The sequence below is a fragment of the Anomaloglossus baeobatrachus genome, chromosome 8, assembly GCF_048569485.1.
Source record: "Anomaloglossus baeobatrachus isolate aAnoBae1 chromosome 8, aAnoBae1.hap1, whole genome shotgun sequence".
Taxonomy (NCBI): Eukaryota; Metazoa; Chordata; class Amphibia; order Anura; family Aromobatidae; genus Anomaloglossus; species Anomaloglossus baeobatrachus.
The window spans coordinates 70,945,443-70,969,162 of record NC_134360.1 but is presented as its reverse complement, the minus strand read 5'-3'; the positions used below and the strand labels follow the sequence as shown (position 1 = coordinate 70,969,162).

The following is a 23,720-nucleotide window of genomic DNA, read 5'->3' as shown; positions in this document are numbered from 1 at the left end:
ACCCAGAGCCCCACAATCCTGGCACTGTACCCTCCTGTCCTCTGCACACTCCAACTCATTATAACTTAGCCATTATACTAGCAAACACTGAGTGTACCTAGTGGCATCCTAAACGTGGCTATTGGACTTCTGTATTGCCCCAGTAGTGCACAGATATTTGCAACACCTCTACCTGCATTGCACACTCCAACTTATTATAACTAAGCCATTATACTAGCAAACACTGAGTGTACCTAGTGGCATCCTAAACGTGGCTGTTGGACTTCTGTATAGTCCCAGTAGTGCACAGATATTAGCAGCACCTCTGCCTGCATTGCACACTCAAACTGATAGTTACTAAGCCATTATACTAGCAATTTATGCTGCCAGTTTAAGGGCCGTAGTTGCATTGTCAGGGATATTTATTCTTTATTATTCTGCTGTTAATAAAGCTAGACCACCGCTGCAATCTACACCACCTCTCAATTTTTACTACCACATTTTCAGTGCACAATCTTGACGCAATCAACATGAGTGGCAAAATGACAGATGCTGGTGGAAAGGGGAAGAGGCGTGCTGGAAAAGGAAAAAAAGGGTTTGTCCGTGGGGAAGGTGGCAAAGCTCCATTATCATCTGCTGAAGATAGACCATCTACCAGCAAAAGTAAGATGTCTACTACTTACCGTGGACAATCCGATGTGCTCCCTTTTTTACGGACACGAACAACAGGAACAAAGGTAGATGATGGCCAAAAAAGGAAAATGCTTGAATGGATCTCAAGTGGTCCAACAAGTGCCCTCTCAGCCACTTCAAGTACCGCATCCAAAAAACAGCAGTCCTCTGAGTTGTCATCCCAGCCCTGCACAGTATGGTGGAAGTGAGATGGCTGAGTCTGCAGAGCTGTTCAGTCACACTATAGCCTGGGAATCAGAGGTCTGCTCCCAAGCTACAGTGAGTACAGAACAGGAAATGGTCTGCAGTGATGCCCAGAACCTTTGGGACTCTGATTCAGGCCATGAGGACCAAGTTTCTGAGCATAATGTTGACCCTTTGTCACAAACTGTAACACCTGTGGTTATAGACAATGAGGAACATACTGATGAAGATGAGACGCAGATACCCGATTGGGATGACAACTTAAATATTCGGTCAGGGCAAGAAGAGGCTCGGTCTGAGGGGGAGGGGAGTGCAAACACAACAATTGAGGATGAAGTTCTAGATCCCACCTACTGTCAACCCACAGTCAGGCACTCGAGGAGGTCAACAGAGGTGGTGGAAGAGGATGCAACTGATGACGAAGTTACCTTGCGCCTTCCTGGACACAGTCGGAGTACTGGTAGCACATCTACAACTGCATCCTCAGCCACCACTCTGCCTCTGAGCACTAGTCGGGGTGGATCAACAGGTTGCATGCCCTCTAAGCCTTGCCTAGCCTGGTCCTTTTTTGACATAGCAAAAGATCGCCCAAATTATCTGATCTGTAAAATTTGTCATGGTTCTCTTAGTAGAGGTCAAAACCTCAGCAGTTTGACAACTTCTTCCATGAATCGTCACATGAATAAATATCATATGTCCCGGTGGGAAGCTCACCGTGCTGCAATGCGGCCTAGCGGAGCAAACCATCCACCGCCTGCCCCTTCCAGTGCATCCGCGCGCTCTTCATCTTCTAGGACTGTGGGGACAGCTGTCACACCTGTTTTTCCACGCACAACTTCCACCACTGTAACCGCAACAGGCACTTTGCTTGGTAGGTCGTCAGTTGGTTTGGAAGGGGAAACAAGTGAGTGTGTACAGCTCTCTCAGACATCGATAGCACCAACGTTGGATGAAGGCAACATCATGTCTCCGCCTGCACTTTCCTCACAAACCTGCATTTTTCCAGGGACACCCTACTCAACACCGTCTACACACAGCAGCCAGATCTCTGTCCCTCAGATGTGGTCAAATAAAAGGCCATTTCCTGCGACCCATGACAAAGCTAAGAGGTTGACTCTATCCCTCTGTAAACTCTTGGCTACCGAAATGCTGCCTTTCCGCCTAGTGGACACACAGGATTTTAGAGACCTTATGTCTGTCGCTGTGCCCCAGTACCAGATGCCTAGTCGCCACTACTTCTCTAAGAAAGGTGTGCCCGCGCTACACCAGCATGTCGCACAAAACATCACCGCTTCCTTGAGAAACTCCGTGTGTGAACGGGTGCATTTCACCACCGATACTTGGACCAGTAAGCATGGACAGGGACGTTACATGTCGCTGACTGGGCACTGGGTAACTATGGTGATAGATGGTGAAGGGTCTGCTGCACAAGTCTTGCCGTCCCCACGACTTTTGTGCAATCCTCTGTCTGTCCAAGTTCCGCCACTGCTTCTGCCTCCTCCACCTCATCTGGGTCCTCCACCTCTGCCCCAAGCCTGCCTGGTCAGGCCACCAGCGTTCTCACTGCACAGAAGGAATCACGCACCCCTCATTACTATGCTGGCAGCAGAGCGCAACGGCATCAGGCGGTCTTTAGCTTGACATGTCTTGGGAATAAGAGTCACACAGCTGAGGAGTTGTGGTCAGCTCTGCGGTCCGAGTTTAATAAATGGTTGTCTCCACTCAACCTGCAGCCTGGTAAGGCCGTGTGCGACAATGCTGTAAACCTGGATGCGGCCCTTCGCCTGGGCAAGGTGACACACGTACCTTGTACGGCTCACGTGTTGAACCTTGTCGTCCAGCAATTTTTAACACACTATCCTGGCCTAGATGGCCTTCTGACCAGGGCACGAAAACTGTCTGCTCACTTCCGCCGTTCAAGCGCCGCAGCTGAGCGACTTGCATTGCTCCAGAAGTCTTTCGGCCTGCCGGTTCATCGCCTGAAATGCGATGTGACGACACGCTGGAATTCAACTCTCCACATGTTACAGCGACTGTGGCAGCACCGCCGAGCCCTGGTGCAATACGTCATGACGTATAGCCTGGGCCAACGAGATGCAGAGGTGGGGCAGATCACCCTGATGGAGTGGTCTCAGATCAAGGACCTATGCACCCTTCTGCACAGTTTCGACATGGCGACGAATATGTTTAGCGCTGACAATGCCATTATCAGCATGACAATTCCAGTCATTTACATGCTGGAGCACACGCTAAACACTATTCGGAGTCAGGGGGTGGGACAACAGGTAGTGGAGGAACTACAGGAGGATTCATATGCGCAAGGGGCAACAACATCACCAAGGTCCAGACGTTCATCATCACCAACACAGCAGGCATGGGACCATGGGGGACAGGGATCAACAAGGGTGCATAGTAGCAGGCTAAATGTTGAGGAAGGTGCAGGAGAACATGAAGAAATGGAGGACGAACTGTCCATGGACATGGAAGACTCAGCAGATGAGGGAGACCTTGGTCAAATTTCTGTTGAAAGAGGTTGGGGGGAGATGTCAGAGGAAGAAAGAACGGTTAGCACCTCTATGCCACAAACACAGCGTGGACTTGGTCCGCATGGCTGCGCAAGACACATGAGTGCCTTCTTGTTGCACTACCTCCAACATGACCCTTGTATTGTCAAAATTAGAAGTGATGATGACTACTGGATTGCCACACTATTAGATCCCGGTACAAGTCCAAATTTTGTGACATAATTCCAGCCATAGAAAGGGACGCACGTATGCAGGAGTATCAGCAGAAGCTGTTACTCGATCTTAGCTCGGCTTTTCCACCAAACAACCGTGCAGGTGCAGGGAGGGAATCTCCCAGTTGTAACTTGACAAACATGGGACGGTCTCGTCATCTTCAACAGTCTACCCGTACCAGTAGGACCGTATCTGGTGCTGGTAACAGCAATTTTATGGAATCTTTTCATAATTTTTTTAGACCCTCCTTTGCAAGGCCACCAGAGACAACAAGTCTGACACATAGTCAACGGCTGGAGTGGATGATACAGGAGTATCTCCAAATGAACATCGATGCCATGACTTTGCAAATGGAGCCTTGCTCCTTTTGGGCTTCAAATCTAGAAAAATGGCCAGAGCTCTCCAGTTACGCCTTGGAGATTTTGTCGTGTCCAGCTGCCAGCGTTGTCTCTGAACGTGTCTTCAGTGCTGCTGGGTGTGTGCTGACAGATAAGCGCACGTTACTGTCCAGTGACAATGTGGACAGACTGATGTTCATCAAAATGAACAAGTCATGGATCCAGAAGGAATTTACTACCCCTGTGTCATCCTGGGGAGAGTAAATGCTTGTGGATTTGGAATGTGCTTGATGCAAATCAAAACATCCTGTTTGCAACTAGGGCACAAGTGCTGCCACTGATAAGGTGTCTGTGTGGGGCCCAATTTTTGGAAAAAAAGGGAGACTCCGCTTGGAGTAACCCTTGCTTGCTGTGTTTTTTAAAAATGATCCAAGATGAACAGAGCTGGGATCAGGAAAGACTTTGCTACCAACCCCGGTGTCCTCCTGGGGATGGTTAAGAATAGCGTATTTTTGAATGTGCTTGATGCAAATCTAGCTGTGAAGTGTACAACTAGGGCACAAGTGCTGCCACTGAATGGGTGGGTGTGTGTGGGGCACAATTTTTGGAAAAAAAGGGAGACTCCGCTTGGAGTCACCTTGCGGTGTTTTACATGATTTTAGAAGGGCGTGCCATGCCTATATCTGTGTGTCCTCCTCTTTTTCCTTGTTCAGCTCTTTTGTTTTCGCATGAGTAAATGTCCTTGTCACTTTCCCATGTGTTTGTGTTGTGTTGTGAGTTGTTTGTCACCTTTTGGACACCTTTGAGGGTGTTTTCTAGGTGTTTTTATGTGTTTGTGATTGCCTGCCATTGTTTCCTATGCAGTTCGAGTTCGGTTCGTCGAACGTTCGACGAGCCTAACTCGAACGGGACGTCCGTTCGGCGAACCGACCTCGAGCCGAACCGCGACCGGTTCGCTCATCTCTACTCAGGAGTAAAGATCGAAACGCGTCCAAAAAAGAAATGAGGATGTTTTGTACTGTTAGATTTTAAACATGTGAAATAAACGTTGGTATTTTTCTGGATGAATCCCTTTTTTTTAATCATAATGGTAAAGTAATTGACTATATACTATATGGCAGTATATATAATATTAGTTGATTCACCTAAGCATGTGTATAGATTCTGTTCATAAGTATCAATAACATTTTCTTAAATGCTCTGTTTGTGTAACAGCTCAAAGTTTAAGCAGTTTAATAAAATCTTTGCTCTGTAAATGACACCAATTTCCATAATAAACTACAGAAAGTCCCCGAAAGGCTTTTTAGATATATTAAAAAATAAAAAAAAATCCGTCCATGCAAGAATAACAAACAATCATTAGAATTTCTCGTCTGTTCTCCCAACTAAATTGTGAACTCTTGATACTGTCCTCGGGCAACTATTTCATAATCTAACATTTCAAGTCGATTCTCTTGATTCATGTGAAAAATGTGTCCTTAATTAATTTCTGTAGTGCCCCATGGAGCAACAATCTAAATCGACTATAAAGTCTGTCCTAAAACTCTGCCAGGCCTTTCAGCATGCTAAATATTTATAATGTATCCACTTAGCTACTTTTCCTCTAGAGAGACTGAGAATATCTATTAAATCATTATGAACAAAGCAAGCCTTCCTTGCCGAATCATTTTGGGAGGAATACGAGATTACAGGACGCCTTTGATATTCTAGGAGTATAGAAATCCTGGGATCTTGTAGACAAGATATTACAAATTTTTTCGCCTGAGCCGGCAATGATGAAGTCAAATTATATCATTTGATGGAAACTTGAAAAATAAAAAACAAGACAAATGTACAGATGAAATCCCCCAAAGAGTTTATACACTCGCAAACTTCTGAGAATGTGCACAGAAATGTCTGCGATTGCAAGGAACAGAAATAGTCAAGGATCTGATGTCAATATTAATTCTTATACCGAGTGTACCGTCCTCGTGCTGATGCCAGAATGAATTTGCGGTGAGGTTTAGTCTCTGCAACATAATATGTTATTCACTTTGGATACTTTGTAAAAGACCTGCAGCCATTCACATGATGAATAGAAAACATAAGCTGTTACTGCCAAGTGATGGGCGCCGTAAAGATGTTATATTGTCTCGCGCTAGACACAAATGACTACTCATTCTATAAAATATACAGGTCACCTTAGGCTCATACTAGCATTCTTTAGGAATACAACTGTATATGTTTTCTTAAACATAAAGATTGGGATGATCCATATTTTTTACATTACCTATTTAAAGACGACCAACCACCAGGATTTTCATATATAAACTAAAGCCAGTGCTATACTGGTGCTATCATGCTGATTCTATACATACCTTTAGTTGTGAGATCGGATGTATACTTTTTGAAATACAGGCAAGTAAAGTTTGTGAAATGCACTGTTATTTGATGAGAGGTGCAACGGAATATCTAATAGGTAGGTTGAGTTTTGCTAGTTATTCCCGCCCCTTCTCCTGTCCTTCCTTCCCCTACAATAACAGAGACAGGGGGAAGGAAGGACAGGCAGCAGACAGGGGCGGGAATAACTAGCAAAATCCGACCTCCCTATTAGATAATTCGTTGCACCTCTCATCAAGTAACTGCATTTCACAAACTTTACTTGCCTATATATCAGAAAATATACATCCGATCTCACAATTAAAGGTATGTATAGAATCAGCATGATAGCACCAGTATAGCACTGGCTTTAGTTTATATATTAAAATCCTGGTGGCTGGTCCTCTTTAAATGGATAATGTGAAAAAATGGATCTCACATCTAAAGGTATGTATAGAATCAGCATGATAGCACCAGTATAGCCCTGGCTTTAGTTTATATAGGAAAATCCTGGTGGTTGGTCCTCTTTAAAGGGAATCGGTCAGAAAGATTCACCTTTGCCAAATTGTTTATAGGGTAATGTTGCTTTTTTAAAGATAATGTTATGCTGAGATTTACTTATTTATTGCTTCCGGACTGAAAAATAGCTGCTTTAGTCCAAAGGAAAATGAGTCTTAAAGGGAATCTGTCAGCAGATCTTTACAACCTAATCTAAAGGCAGCATGATGTAGGGACAAAACCCATGATTACAACGATTTATCACTTACTGAGCTGCCTGCTGTAGTTTTGATAAAATCAATGTTTCATCTGCTGCAGATCCACCAAATCACTGAATGTTGAGCTCTGTATAACCCAGCCCACACCACTGATTGGCAGCTTTCTGCTTATGCAAATTGTACACAGAAAGCTGCCAATCAGTAGTGTGGGTGGGGTTATACAGACCTCAACATTCAATGATTTGGTAGATATGAGCAGATAAAACAGTGATTTTATTAAAAGTACAGTGAGCAGCCCAGTAAGTGACAAATCACTGGAATCAGGGTTTTTTCCCTCTACATTATGCTGCTCTCAGATGGGGTATAATAAACCTGTTAACATATTTCCTTTAAAGCAAATCTGTCAGCAGGTTTTTGCTGTGTAATCAGAAAGCAGCTTTCTGCAAAGATTAAAACATATAATTCAGGGATGGCCATCTTGTCAAGATCTGATTTGTTGTTTATTCGCTATGTTTGCTTAAACAGCAAGACTTCTCAATGCTCGGAATACAACATCATACGCATGGCAGTCCTCCTCCTCTGATTGACACCTCACTATCAATGCTCAATCTCTACTGAGAGCCTGGTGTGGGCAGAGGAGGCTTTCTCAGTTCTGCTAGATGGCTAAATCCAAAAATAATGATTGATTACGAACAGCTGCAGCCAGTAATCTAAGTGATACATTGTTGGATTCAGGATCGTTTTGCCTACATCATGCTGCTCTCAGATGAGGTAACAAAATCCTGCTGACAGATTCCCTTTAAATGCTCTGGGAATGTCAAAGCATTTCCCAATCCTCTGCCTTATATCCTTCAACAGATATAGTCACCAATGTTTAAATGAACAAGAAACATTAGGAAGTAATCGAAAGAATTAATTTAGAGCCCTATCTACAGGAATAATGTTAAAGAAGTCTTAATAGGAGTTGTTGGAGAGGGTGTGTTATTGGTCTGAAGAAATAGTCTTTCTATAAAATAAAGACCAAGACACCAATCATCAGTTTTCACAAAAGTATATATTAGAATATATAGCTAAATTTGCACAGAAAGCGGGCAACATCACACGTTAAAGGGAACCTGTCAGCAGAAATTTCGTCCAAAACCTAAAAGATTCCCCCTCTGCAGCTCCTGGGCTGCATTCTAGAAAGGTCCCTGTTATTATTGTGCCCCCTGTGAGACCAAAATAAAGACTTTATAAAGTGGTACCTTTTTGTATTCAGATACTGTAAATGTGACACGGGGGCGGGCTTTCTGGCGTCCATTATTCTGCCTCCTGGTCCTGTATGCCGCCCCCCATCGCTCCTTTCCATAGCTGATGCACCGCCCACTGCTCCAGCCATCCCCACGCATGCCCAGTGCCAGTCTCACGGGACTGAGCAGTGTGACCGCTGGTGACGTATGCGCACGCAAGTGATTATGGGCGTGGCTGTGATTGTTATCAGCAAGTACCCGCCCATAATCTCGTGAGCACGCAAACCTCACCAGCGGTCACACTGTGCTCAGGGTAGATGCTAGACTGTATGCGCTGCTTCCAGGGATGACGTCCCTTTTGTCACGTGATAGGGGCGTGTTCAAAATACTATCACGTGACAAAAGGGACGTCATCCCTGGAAGCAGCCCATACAGTCTAGCATCTACCCTGAGCACAGTGTGACCGCTGGTGAGGTTTGCGCGCTCATAAGATTATGGGCGGGTACTTGCTGATAACAATCACAGCCCCGCCCATAATCACTTGCCTGCGCACACGTCACCAGCGGTCGACACTGCTCAGTCCCGTGAGACTGACACTGGGCATGCGCGGGGATGGCTGGAGCAGTGGGCGGTGCATCAGCTATGGAAAGGAGCGATGGGGGGCGGCATACAGAAATAACGGACGCCAGAAAGCCGGCCCCCGTGTCACATTTACAGAATCTGAATACAAAAAGGTACCACTTTATAAAGTCTTTATTTTGGTCTCACATGGGGTACAATAATAACAGGGACCTTTCTAGAATGCAGCCCAGGAGCTGCAGAGGGGGAATCTTTTAGGTTTTGGGCGAAATTTCTGCTGACAGGTTCCCTTTAAATAGGACATGTGCCATACAGGGACTAAGACAAGTAATAGGATGCATAATTTAGAATGTGCCTGATGAAGGTTGTGCCGAATTGTGCATCGGGGTCTTATGGAATCCAGAGCGCAGAGGATCTTAATGGGTGAGTTTTTTATAATTCTTTGTATTCTGTTAACATCAGTCTTTCAATATGAATTATATTGACTCTTGACAGTCACTAAGTCTAGTGTTACAATCGTTGTTGATAACATTCTATTTATTGTTAGTTTTTATTATTTATTATATACAGAGTCAGACTGGCTACCAGAGAAACCGCCTGTAATTCCAGGCCTGGCTGCGGTTACCTGCATTGAACTCCGGAGCTCTCACCTGAGCTCTGGAGTTCAGCCCGGCCTGTCCGCAGCTGTCATGAACTGAACCGCAATCGCCGGGGAATCAGTTGTCGCTTGTGGTTCAGTCCTGCAAACCCGGAGTTCAGTCCAGGCTGCACTCCGGAGATAAGGTGAGAGCTCCGGAGTTCAATGCAGGTAACCGCAGCCTGGCCTGGTATTACTGGCGGCTTCTCCGGTAGCCAGTCCGACACTGATTACAAACCTGTTTTGGTTTTGGTTAAATTATGTCCACTTATATTTAAACTCGCCTATATTACTTATCTCATTGCTTATATTGCTCAGTCAGTGTACACAATCTATAACTCTATTACAAATATTATACATAATCTTACCTGGACTTAAGAAGGGGTTAGTTCCAAGATATGGTCTATATTGTATAGTTGACAAAGGACCTGTGGGCATTGTGGGTTGACCAAGATGGTTGGAAGGTTTATAGGACATTTTTGTAGTTGCCCAGGTTGAATAGTTTATCATTGGCTTGTTAGGCATCTGGGTATTAAATTCAAATCCTGGATTGATGGTAAATTGGGAAAAAGTAGATGGCTCTGGCGCAGGGTATCTCGCTGTTACTGGTAGATTTGGGATCTCATTTTCCCAAGGATTGAAGGCAGGCTTTGCTGGTATGGACAGAGATGTCATAGGCGTTGGTGACACATTAGCTGGAGGTAACTTATCTTGTTTTGGCAATGTGGCGGGACTCTTCAACCGTGGAACTGTGAAATCAGATGGTAATGGTTGACTGGACACTGGGTAATGTATTTTCTTTAGTTCATCAACCCAACTGACTGTTTTTGTTTGACAGCTTTTGCTTGAATTATTTTCCTTACTTTCTTGAATGTTTTTGGTTCTTCCGTCAGTTGTGTTGCCATGCACTGGGGAAGACTTGTAGAATGGTACTGGTTGAAGCTTTGTTTCTCCTGTATCTATTTTGCTTTTTAAAAGAACCGATTGGAATCCTGATTTTTTGAGATCTAGAGAAAAAAACAAATGTAAATATGATTTCTCACATTTGAGGCAAATTCAGCTAAATGTTTGCACAAAATCGGGTTCACCAGGGTTAGGGTTGTAGCTATAGAGGAGCTAAGGTTGAAGTTATATCTGGGCAGTTATGGAGCCTGGAGGAGCCAACAGAGTTCTATCTGTTCAGATGTGAAGACCAGTAGTAAAACATGAAGTGATAGTTTTGGGGTCTTGTTATTAATTTTCATTTGGGTCACAAGAATTTCAAGTTATGCCTCTAAGCAGGGTCTAATTGACCTAAAAAAGTCATGTTATACAAGTCATCAAGCAAAGGGATAACTATCGGCTAGCTACTAGCTAGACTTTTAGAACGGCAAGAACTGACCCAATTTGCTATGGGGGCACTGTAATGTTCAAGAAGGTGTTCAGCAGGGCCAGTGACTTTGACACACCAAAGTGGCTGTTATGTGCCACAAACAGGGAAAACCAAACAAGGCATTAATCAGTGCTAACTTTCATTCACCTGATGCTAAAAATTAAATCATGCATAGAAGCAATCTGCATGCTTATATGACTGTTCTTAAGGTGGCTTTACACGCAACGACATCGCTAACGAGATGTCGTTGGGGTCACGGAATTTGTGACGCACATCCGGCCTCGTTAGCGACGTTGCGTGTTAAACGCACGAACGACCGCTAACGATCAAAATTACTCACCATATCGTTGATCGTTGACACGTCGTTCTAATCCCAAATATCATTGCTGTTGCAGAACGCAGGTTGTTTGTCGTTCCTACAGCAGTACACATCGCTACGTGGGACACCGCAGGAACGAGGAACATCACCGTACTTGCGTCCTCCAGCAACGAGGTGGGCGTCACTTTCTTTCGTCTGCTCTTCACCCCTCCGCTTCAATTGGACGGCTGCCGTGTGACATCGCTGTGACGCTGCACGAACCGCCCCCTTAGAAAGGAGGCAGTTCGATGGCCACAGCGACGTCGCTAGGAAGGTAAGTACGTGTGACGGGTCCTAGCGATGTTGTGCACCACAAGCAGCGATTTGCCCTTGACGCACAACCGACGGGGGCGGGTGCTTTCACCAGCAACATCGCTAGTGATGTCGCTGCGTGGAAAGCCCTCTTTAGTCTGTTGTCTGCACATTCCTGCAGTTCTACATTTTTTATTGTTAAATCTAAGAAATCTAATTTTAATAATTAATATTTTGTGTCTTTATTGAGTGCATATATGCTAACATTGCTTTGCCTAGGTATAATTTTGGAACAGGGCTTAAATCATGTTTATACCAGTCTTCCTATGAAGGACATCAACAGCTGTACCATAAACCTATCCATACCATACAATGTGACATTCAGGGCGGTCACCTCTCTTGGTGCTCCACTCCAAGAGTTGACGACTGCAGAGCTCCAGGACATGTGCTAGGCCTCATCAGAAGCAAGACATCCAGACACCCTAATGGAGGACATCTCCAAGGCCTACAGCATGGCCTAATCCATTCAGGAACCAAGGAAATATGAGTGAACTGCCAAACCTTCTACAGATTTAGTAGGGAGATGGACTATTATTTACTATAATTTTTAAACAAGCTCTCACGTAAGATAAAGAACAATGCTATTTTTTCCTTTTCTGTAACTAACCATCATACAATGAACTCTTATTTTTACCATTTATTTTTCTCCTATATAAAATACAACTATTTATTTTTAAATCTTAAGTCTATCTTTCCTGCGCCTCATCGCGCACTTACTTGAAAAAAATAAGTAAGACATTTATTTTTTTACATCTATACAGTTCAGTGCCGGTGGCCCATGCTCAGCCAAACATCTACTCCCTGTCCACGGCTGTCATTGGTGTACTAAAGGGGGCTTCACACGCTACGATATCGTTAATGTTTTATCGTCGGGGGTCACGTTGTTAGTGACGCACATCTGGCATCATTAACGATATTGCAGCGTGTGACACTTACCAGCGTCCTTAAGCGACCTCAAAAATGGTGAAAATCGTTCACCATGGAGAGGTCGTCCCAAACTCAAAAATCGGTAAGGGTTGTTCATCCATGTTGTTCATCGCTCATGCGGCAGCACACATCGCTGAGTGTGACACCGCAGGAGCGAGGAACGTCTCCTTACCTTCCGCCGGCCACAATGCGGAAGGAAGGAGGTGGACGGGATGTTACGTCCCGCTTATCTCCGCCCCTCCACTTTGATTGGCCAGCCGCTTAGTGACTTCGTGGTGACGTCGCGGTGACGCCAAACGTCCCTCCCCTTTGAGGGAGGGAATGTTCCGCAGTCACAGCGACGACGACGACCAGGTAAGTGCGTGTGACGCTGCCGTAGCGATAATGTTCGCTGCGGCAGCGATCACACGATATAGCATGTGCGACGGGGGCGGGTACTAACACGCTCGATATCGCTAGAAATTGCTAGCGATATCGTAGCGTGTAAAGCCCGCTTAATTCTCTACCATGCAACTTCTGTTGCTGGATCTGTTACAGCCCAATTGTGCCAGCCACACATCTATTGGCTGCCACTGTTTTATCGTGCTACACCTTATGGGTAAGTTCACACAGTGCGTTTTTCACTGCGTTTTTGCGAGTTTTTCGGGTGCGTTTTTGCTCAGAAAACTGCATGACTTTGCTTCCCCAGCAAAGTCTATGAGTTTTCATTTTTGCTGTCTGCACACAGCATTTTTTTTAGCTGCGTTTTTGTGGTGCCCACAAAAACGCAGCATGTCAATTGTTTTTGCATTTTTCACTGCGTTTTCCATCCATTGAGTTAAATGAGATGTTCAAAAACGCAATGAAAACTGCAAATTCCAAATATAGTTGCGTTTTAGTGCGTATTTATTACTAAAAACGCAGCTATAAACGCAAGGGGTGGGTAGTAAAGTGACATGTACAGGAAGAGGATTCCTTCTGTCAGTAAACACAGAAGCGTGAATCCTCCCGGTACCACCACTGCTGCTTCCATTTCCCGCCTGGTGCCATGTCAGCTCCCGTGCAGGAGGTGGAAGCGGCTGCTAAATCAAAAGTGAACAGTAGAAAAATGTCATACTCACCTGTCTGCAGACTCCCGGTGCCATGTCCGCTCCCAGCTCCTCTCCCGGTCCCGCCACCCCTGCTCTGGCTGTGTGCCGGCTCCCAGGCACATACGATAGCTGCATGACCTGGCCGTGAGGACCTGGCGGTGATCACCTGATGCAGTCACCTGATGCATCAGCTGATCGTAAGTCTCGCGGTGACGCCGGATTTTACCGCCGAGTGACTGATTCCCCGGCGCTTGTAGTCAGTTCATGACAGCTGCAGACAGGCCGGGGTGATCTCCGGAGTTCAGGTGAGAGCACCGGAGATTAGCCCGGGATGTCTGCAGCTGTCATGAACTGAATCGCAAGTGCCGGGGAATCAGTCACTAGGCGCGCGCTGTACAGTCTCGGCTGCAGTCTGGAGCTCAGGTGAGAACTCCGGAGTGCAGTGCATGTACCTGAATCCAGGCCTGGCATTACTGGAGATTCCTCCATTAGCCAGTCCGATGCTGCACAGAAGTGTTGTTGTTTTTTTTTTTTTGCACTGATGCATCAGCTGATTGTATAAAAGCCGTTTATACAATCAGCTGATGTGTGAAGTGATTCAGGCCTTGAACCTGACACATCATCTGATCGCTTTGCCTTCCAGCCACTGATCAGATGATATTGGATCCGGGTTGGACGGCGCGGGACCTTGATCCAGGATTACTGCGGAGGAGGGTTCTTTATTTCAATAAAGATGGAGTCACTAATTGTGTTGTGTTTTATTTCTAATAAAAATATTTTTCTTTGTGTTGTGTTTTTTTTTATCTTTACTAGAAATTCATGGTGGCCATGTCTAATGTTGGCGTGACACCATGAATTTCGGGCTTAGGGCCAGCTGATAATACACAGCTAGCCCTAACCCCATTATTACCCAGCGAGCCACCCGGCATCAGGGCAGCTGGAGGAGTTGGATACAGCGCCAGAAGATGGCACTTCTATGAAAGCGCCATTTTCTGGGGCGGCTGCAGACAGCAATTCTCAGTGGGGGTGCCCAGAAAGCTTGGGCACCCTGCATTGCGGATTCCAATCCCCAGCTACCTAGTTGTACCTGGCTGGACACAAAAATTAGGCAAAGCCCATGTCATTTTTTTTGTAATTATTTCATGAAATTCATGAAATAAAAAAAAAGGGCTTCCCTATATTTTTGGTTCCCAGCCGGGTACAAATAGGCAGCTGGAGGTTGGGGGCAGCCCATACCTGCCTGCTGTACCCGGCTAGCATACAAAAATATGGCGAAGCCCACGTCATTTTTTTTGTGTGCGGGGGCAAAGAAATCCTGCATACAGTCCAGGAAGGAGGATGCTGAGCCTTGTAGTTCGACAGCTGCTGTCTGCTCTCCTGCATACACTATTGGATGGAGGATGCTGAGCCTTGTAGTTCTGCAGCTGCTGTCTGCTCTCCTGCATCCAATAGTGGATGGAGTATGCTGAGCCTTATAGGTCTGCTCCCCCTGACTCTCCCTCCAGCATACAGTCCTGGATGGAGCATGCTGAGCCTTGTAGTTCTGCAGCTGTCTGCTCTCCTGCATACACTAGTGGAGAATGAAGAACATATGGAAGAAGTGACATCAGACCTTTTTTTTTTTTTTCTTTTCAACAATCTTTAATGGCAATGTTCACTGATAAAAAAAACGCAGAAAAACGCAGTGAGCAAAAACGCAGCAAAACGCAGCCAAAAATGTGGTAAAAAAGCACGCATTTTTCCATGCATTTTTAAAGACGCTGCATTTCTGTGCGGTTTTAGCGCTAAAAAAACGCACAAAAACGCAGCATCAAAAAAACGCAGTGTGTGCACATAGCCTACTGCTGCTTTTGAACCTGCCATTGCTCACATTGACAGTCATGTCCTTGCATGCTCCATCCAAATACTCTACCTTGCAGATTCTGCACAGACACTCATCTGGCTGTCTGCCAACTATGTTTTATAGTGATAGACTGTATTGCTGATGCAAAATGTATTCTCTTGAAGGTACACAAACATGAAACAGCTCTCAAAATAGGGCTAGGTTTTGTAAAGGCTTAATGACAACTTTTCACCGACAAGCCATTGTTTCTTCACTTTGAAAACAGCTAGCCTCTTCTTGCTATCAGAAAAGGAATAACTTTTGTATAGCATGATGAAAAGCCTTTATAACTGCTTAATCATTTTGTGAATGGAAAAATAGTTGTGTATTCCAAAAAAGAGATATTTTTTCACTCCTACATGAAAAGCCATTGCTTCTTAGAGCTCAAAACAGTATACTTATTTTGTATTCCTAAATAAAGTGATTATTTTTGGACAGCTTGTGCATAAGTAATTCCTTCTTCCTAAATAAAGAAGCAATTACTGCAATATTAGACTTTGTAGGCTAGTTAAATTATATAAACGATCCAAAAATGATCCCTTTTTTTAGGGCAGATGCCTGCTTTGCTGGTGATTATACACATGTGGTACAAATATAAGACGCCGTGGCTTTTAACATGGGAAGTGCAAAAATTATCTAAGTTTTGGGAGTATCAGTAGCCTTGTTCATTACTAAATTAATGAACAAGGCTACTGATACTCCCAAAACTTAGATAATTTTTGCACTTCCCATGTGAAAAGCCACGGCATCTTATATTTGTACCACATGTGTATAATCACCAGCAAAGCAGGCATCTGCCCTAAAAAAAGGGATCATTTTTGGATCGTTTAGATAATTTAACTAGCCTACAAAGTCTAATATTGCAGTCACAGTGAATTACGCTGCTGGTTACAATAAGTTACCATATGTTTTTCCCTAGCCATATAGGTTGAGGTCACTTGGATAGTAATAATGATGTGTTTTCACTACAAGGCTCAAAACAGGTTCAATACACACCTAGTAGACGTCAGAGTATTATACCTCTGTTTTCCAGGCACTAACAGGATTTTTAGTTATGTGATTTGCAAATTCATTGCAAATTGGATTCCTGGGGAAAATTTGAGGAAGACAGTGAATTTGAACTTCAATGAATCTGCTCACCATAGTAACATGTTTTATTTTAATATGATCAAGGACAAATTAATTAACATTTGACTTAAGGGAGATGGTATGAAAATAAAGATAACCTTTACACATAAAATGTCTGTAGTGATTTGTTTATTTATTGTATTTTGAGCAGTATTTGCATAATTTATAATAATATATTTCCTGCAGTGCTACAAGCTTATTATTATTATTATTATTATTATTATTATTATTATTATTATTATAAAACTTGATCCTCCAAATAATGGGGTCATTCTGCCAATAGCTATTTTATGCTGATGCTCTAATAATGACACATCATGTGTATGACTATACTGTAATGTCTGTCAGACCGTCTTTTATTTACCCCATATAGAAATTTACTGAAATATGTATATGTAAACACATCATTCTCATTAATTTTATAGCATTGCACTACAAGTATGGCAATTGGTACACATAAGTAGAAAAGTATCACAGAATTAACTCCTTCACAACTTGGCGGTTTTCCGTTTTTTGTTTTTTTGGGGGTTTTTTTGCTCCTCTTTTTCTGAGAGCTGTAACTTTTTTGTTTTTACTTCAATCTTGCCATATGAGGGCTTATATGTTTGCGGGACGAGTTGTACTTTTTAATGAAACCATAACTTTTACCATATAATGTAATGGCAAACGGCAAACAAATTGTGGAAAAATTGCAAAAAAAAGTGTGATTGCATGATTGTTTTTGGGATATTTTCTTCCCCTTGTTCACTATATGCTAAAACTGATGTGTCGGTGTGATGTCTCAGGTCAGTACGAGTTTATACTAAATAGGATAACTGAAGTGAGCACTAATATATATTATTAGTGCAAGCCAAAAAAATACATAGTACATAAGGATAAGGCTGCACATCAATGTTAGATAATAGTATAATGCTATAAGCATACCGAAAAACATTGAAGCATACAATGAAAAATGCCACTTGCTAACTTGAAAGTGTGAATAATGAAATGCATACCTGCCATGAATATTAGGAAAAAGGAGATATTTAGCAATCGCATTGATCAATGTAACTGAGCCCCAAAACCTCGTCAAGGTATATCTCTATATTGGGGTCCCTAGCTCTATGACCCTAACTGTGTGTCATCTCATTGCAATTAAAAACTGCTATGTGTGGAGTACGAGTTTATAGACACCAAACATGTATTAGTTTACTTTTATGTAAGGGGTTAAAAAAAATTCAGAAGATTGTCCAAAAAAGGTGGCACAGTTTCTGCGCCATTTTTCATTACCCGTAGCATTCTCATTTTTTGAGATCTATGGCTCACTGATTACTTATTTTTTGCATCTTGACCTGACATTTTTAATGGTACCATTTTTGCACAGATGCTACATTTTGATCTTGCGCAAAATGCTCGGGGACCAAAAAACGCAATTTTGGGGTTTGGATTTTTTTGCCATTACACCATTTATCGATCAGATTAATTGATTTTATATTTTGATAGATTGGGCATTTCTGAACGCGGCGATACCAAATGTGTGCATATTTTATATTTTTTTAACCCTTTGATTTTAAATGAGGCAAAAAGGGGGGTGATTTGAACATTTAGGTTTTTTATTTTTTTAATTTTTAAAACTTTTTTTTACTTTTTTTATTTTACTAGACCCCTTAGGGACTACGTATAAGGATCAGCAGTCTGATCGCTCATTCATTTTTGTTGATTAGAGCTGCACAGTTTAATTCAGGAGTAAAACTCATCTTCTGTTACAGCTGTTGCTCTGCCAGCTGTAACAGGAAGTGAGTCATGATAGTAACAGGAGTCATCACATGACCCTGTACTATCATGGCAACCATGGGCTCACAGTGATCACTTCACCGGACCGCCGATGGAGTCGGCTAAGTGTATGTTTACAGCAGCGGCATTTAAATCCCGCTGTCACATTTTGACAGCGCGACTTAAGGAGTTTAACAGACACATGGGGATCGCAGATCCACCTGTGCCTGCAAGGTACACATGTCAGCTGTTCAAATCAGCTGACATGTGCAGGAATCACTGCCGGCTGCCTGTAGAAACTGAGGTGATTACCACTTGATGATTTAGGATGTACCACTATATCCTCGGTCATGACTGTAAGTGTTACAATGTGTCTACAGGTGTCACGCCAGCGATGAGTGGTCTCCCGGCGAACAGTGAAACACAGCGGGAACACTTGGGTAGTGTTACTCCGGGAAAGAAGAAGACTCCTAGTGAGCGGTGAGTGATGCAAAATAAAGGGAACACAATATAAGAGTGGGCCTTAGCACTAGTCCTTAGATGGGTTGTAGAACACAACTTTGTGCTATATTTTATTCCTTGGACAAAAAATTTCTGCAGATTGTTACTAGCTAAAAACTCCCTTAGATGTTCTGAATTGACTGTAATGCTTTTGTTTTTGCAGTACTTCAGAATGTGACACCACAATTGTACTAAAACCTTCCCTTGTGCCAAGAAGATGCCTGTAGAGAAGATTGGCATTCTCTACATCACAACCTTAAAGTTTTTATTCATGTAGCCCAAAACTGCTGAGTTTATAAGCAAGAGCCAACCACCTAATTTGTTCTGAGGTGTGCTCACACTCACAGAGGTGACAGATTTTTGGGATCAGAAGGGATGACATGTTGGATTTCGAAATGCCATATCATTTTGGTCTCAATATTGATAAATGCCACCACTAGATAGTATGAAATTCAAATGGAGCATTGGCCATTAGACCTCTACCAACTGGGAACCAAGTTGGGTCTACACCATTGCTAAGGCTGAGCTACTAGGCAACTTTGGCTGCTACATCATAGCCTACTGCAAGTGAATAGAATCATGTTGCGACCCAAAAGCAAGTCACAAAAAGTTGTTGTGGCACCCTGGACAAGCCAGGGGCCACAGAGCACAACACCCACACACCCCACACTCCCGGTCAGGCACACCGAAGTCAGACACAAAACCCTTGTTGCCTTCCTCCAGGGGCTGATGTCCACACCAGGGGGTGGGCCAGGCGGTTGGTCCCGTCCACCGAGGAGTTCACAGTCCTGGAGGCGGAAAAAGTAGACAGATCAGCTAGGGAAGTGAAAGTGGAGGGAAGGGAAGTGGCAGCTGAGCAGACTAAAGTTGGTCCGGGTGTGTGGCCCGGACGGATCAGCAAGGTTGGCAGACGGTGGTGACTGTCTGCAGGAGTGGCCTATTGGAGCTAACCGTAAGGACCGTGGATGGGCGGTGGCCCGGCGGTACCAGACCGGTACGCAAAGAGAAGCCAGCACCATCTGGCAGGGGTTACGGACCCCGGCAAGGCTAGGAGTCGCTGTGAATTTGCCAAATTCGTTAGTGAAGGGAACCTCCTGGGTTTCCCAGCAGCCAAGTCCCGACAGAAGGCAACAGTCCAACCAAGAGAGGGAGACACCGCCACCGCCAAGGCAACCGTTTCCCAGGGCCAGAGCCTGCGGGCAAAAGGGGCTCCTCCAGTCCCTATCCAAGCTGGAGAGCGGGATACCGGTGGGAACCCATTGGAACCATCTACCGTACATAGGTGCAGGGAAAGGCAGTCACCATCAACCTGCCGGGAGAAACAACACCGCAGCCGTCTGTGGGACCCATCCATCCAGCCGTGTGTTTTACCGAGAACTGTGTCCTCATCATTTGCTGAGTGAGTACCACCGTGCCGTGCGGCACAGCGCTGCCCCCGCGACCCTGCACCTCACCAGGCCCTGTAACCCGCCTGCCATCCATCCCTACCCCATCACCGGGCCCCAGGACAACCAACCCCCTACCCACAGAGGGGAGAACTAACAACAAAGCTGCTCCCTGTCACCGCTCCCGGGATCCCCGTCTAGAGCAGCGGTGGTGTCACCAATATCACCACAACCGTGGGTGGCGTCACGGACAATAATCAAATCCCCACAAACAAAATCCCCCTTTTCACTCACGGGCGAGGAGCGCCGCTCGAGTCCCCGGGATCCGTCCCACCGCTCGAGCCACCACCGAGCAGCCGCAGCAGCAGCGGCCGGACCCGAGCAGTGGGAGAGCGCAGCGTCCCCTCCTCCGCCCGCGACATTGTAACCCATTTGATTTTTTCCAAGTTACTTGTTGTGGTCATTGTATCATGTAGGCCACAATCCATTCAAATGCAGTATGCTGTGATACTGATGCATAGACCTTTGGCACCATGGCCCAAATAAACAGTTTATTAAATTACTACTGAAATATGAACCAATATTTCTTTAGCATGGTGACAGTACAGAGATCATCAACTTAACCACACTTTTTTTCCTGTTATGGAAAGACCGCCATCATGCTCCATACATATATTCTTGAGAGCTAGGACACCGGGCCGCCCGGTTGTTCTGCAGCTAATCGCTACGATCAGCTGTTCTCCACTCCTGTTGTGACCGCGTGCACTCCTGCTGTCACAACGAGAGCTGAAGAAGTGAGGGCGCATGTGTGTCGCCCAGGGTTATGGGGTACTCGGTCCCAGACAGTGTATTTCTGGGGAATGTCACTTTTGTGGTCGTTGCCCGGTTCCGTGCACTGGGTCCTTTTTGAAAAGGGGAATATTTACAGGGGATTGGAATAGTGTTCACACGTGACGCCACTTGCGGTGTTGTGGCTATGTGAATGGAGCCGCCGCTGCACAATGTCCACTTCTGGGGCTGGTGTTAATGGCAGCCTGGATGTTAGACCCTCCGCAAGCAGGACCGGGCCCTAGAGGGTAGGTGAAGTGACGAGTGTTGGAAGAAGGTAGTCCACACAATGGGGTTCACTGCAATTGGTTCTTTACTAACTTTCTGGTGGTAACTGGTCACCCAAGGCCGGCTGGTTTCACCTTCAGGTCCCCTTTGTCCCAGAGCCAGTTAAGTAATCTGGTGCCTTCTTCCCCTGCACCTGTCTCTGGTTGGTGGGTCCCCATGGTGTAGAGCAACTGGGGGTCCCCGTCCGTTGGTTTTCCACTGCAGTCCGTATGACGGTAGCATGAACCCTGTAGGGTTGGAGTTTCTGGTCCTGTCCCCGGTTCTCCCTTTGCTACCGAGTCTCAGATTTTTAAAGTCATTGAGGTCCTTGATAGTTCCCTCGCTGTGCAGGTGTTATCAGGCCTGCCTGGAGCTTCTGCCTGTACTAGGGTCCTGTACCCCGTTGGTGCGTAGTTCTGGGAGTACTCCACCGTACTCTACTGGCAACTAACCTCCTGGGCACCAGGTTACTGTTCACTCCAAGTCAGTGCGTCTCCTCACGTCCACCTTCACTGTCTTACTCCGACTGACTACTGTCCACTGTCTCCCCCTCCCACCTGGTCAACTAGTGGACTGGACTGGCTCCACCTCTAGGCGGCCATCCATTGGTCCGACCCTAGCTTTGTACCACTCTATGGGGGATAGTTGGGAAAAACTGGGATTTTGTGAAGTGTTTGTGTGTGACTAGCACTAGTCTTCTGGGGCCCTAGGGGGTAGGCCCTGCATCATAGTAACATAGTAACATAGTTTCTAAGGCTGAAGGAAGACCTTATGTCCATCTAGTTCAGCCTATTTTTAGTGCCGCTGTTCTGCAGTTTTGAACCTGTGGAAGGCAAAATCCCACAGAATAGAAGCCAATTTTCGTCATGGGGGAAAAAAGGATTTCTCGACTTCTAAGCTGGATCAACTAGCTACCTGTAATATTATGTTATTCATAACCTTCTAAACTGTTGCTATCAAGAAAAGCATCCATTCCTCTCTTAAATTCATTCAGTGAGTTGGCTATCACCACTTCCTCAGGAAGAGAGTTCCAGAGCCTCCCTGCTCTTACCATGAAGAACCCTCTTCTATGCTGGTGTTGAAATTTTATTTCCTCCAAACGAAGAGAATGCCCCCTTGTTCTTGTCATAGTCCTTGGTACAAACAGATCATGGGAGAGATCTCTATATGGCCCTCTGATATATTTGTACATATTTATTAGGTCTCCCCTGAGTCTTCTCTTTTCTAGAGTAAATAGACCTAAGTTTGATAACCTTTCTGGGTATTGTAATGCACCCACTCTATTTATTATTTTAGTTGCCCGCCTCTGAACCCTTTGAAGTTCAGTAAAGTCTTCCTTGAGCATCGGCGCCCAAAATTGCACACAATACTCCAAGTGTGGTCTGCCGAGTGATTTGTACAGAGGGAGAATGATGTTTTCATCTCGTGCCCCCAGACCTCTTCTAATGCATCCCATCACCCTATCTGCTTTGGTGGCAGCTGCCTGACACTGGGCACTCCAATTTAGCTTCTTATTGACTAAGATGCCTAAGTATTTTTCCATGTCTGATTTCCCCAGCAGTTTCCCATTTAGTAAGTAATCGTAGCATCTGTTTCTTCCCATGTGCATAACCTTACACTTATCTGTGTTAAACCTCATTTGCCATTTTTCAGCCTAATTCTCCAATTTACTCAAATCCATCTGTAGTTGCAAACTGTCCTCCTTTGTGTTAACTACCTTACATAGTTTTGTATCATCTGCAAATACTGATATTTTACTCTGTAAGCCATCCACCAGATCATTAATAAATATATTAAATAGTAGTGGGCCCAATACAGACCCCTGTGGCACCCCACTAGTAACCCTGGCCCAATCTGAGTTTGCACCATTAATAACCACTTTTTGTTTTCTATCACTAAGCCAGCTACCTACCCATCTACACATATTTTCCCCGAGCCCAAGCTTTCTCATTTTACTTATCAATCTTTTATGTGGGACAGTGTCATATGCTTTACTGAAGTCGAGATAAATGACATCTAATGATTCTCTTCGGTCCATTTGAGAGCTTACATCCTCATAGAAGCTGATCAGGTTAGTTTGATAGGAGCGATCCTTCATAAATCCATGTTGATATGGAGTTAAACATTTATTAACATTGAGATATTCCATAGTAGTGGTGAGGATGCAGAACCTTGTAGCTCCCTGATGGTTTCAGGGGCGTTACACATGCGCTGCCCTCTCAGCCACAAGACTAGAATAACAGGGTCTTCACAAAGATGGCGCCGGAGATAAGTGCAGGCGCCAACTCCGACACCATCTTAGTGATGAAAAAGATGAATAGTAACATTACCATAGAGAACAAAGAGAGGGAGCAACAACAGGCAGGGGGGCGGGAATCCATATGAATGCCCACCCAGAGATGATCTGCTCTGTTGCAATTGTCACTCAAGAAGCTGACAATTTTTTAAACTTTACTTTCTTGGATTTGAAAGCCTAAACATCCGAGCT

The 23,720-nt window shown here is 44.7% G+C and overlaps 1 protein-coding gene across 2 annotated transcripts in view; it reads right to left on the bottom strand.

Moving 5' to 3' along the window:
* Window positions 1-23,720, bottom strand: part of ENTHD1 (ENTH domain containing 1) — a 150,543-nt gene that overhangs the window by 46,845 nt on the left and 79,978 nt on the right. For both annotated transcript variants that reach the window (XM_075320848.1, XM_075320847.1), the window contains exon 6: window positions 9,819-10,457. In XM_075320848.1, coding sequence (XP_075176963.1) covers window positions 9,819-10,457 — 639 coding nt within the window. The remainder of the gene's footprint in view (window positions 1-9,818; window positions 10,458-23,720) is intronic.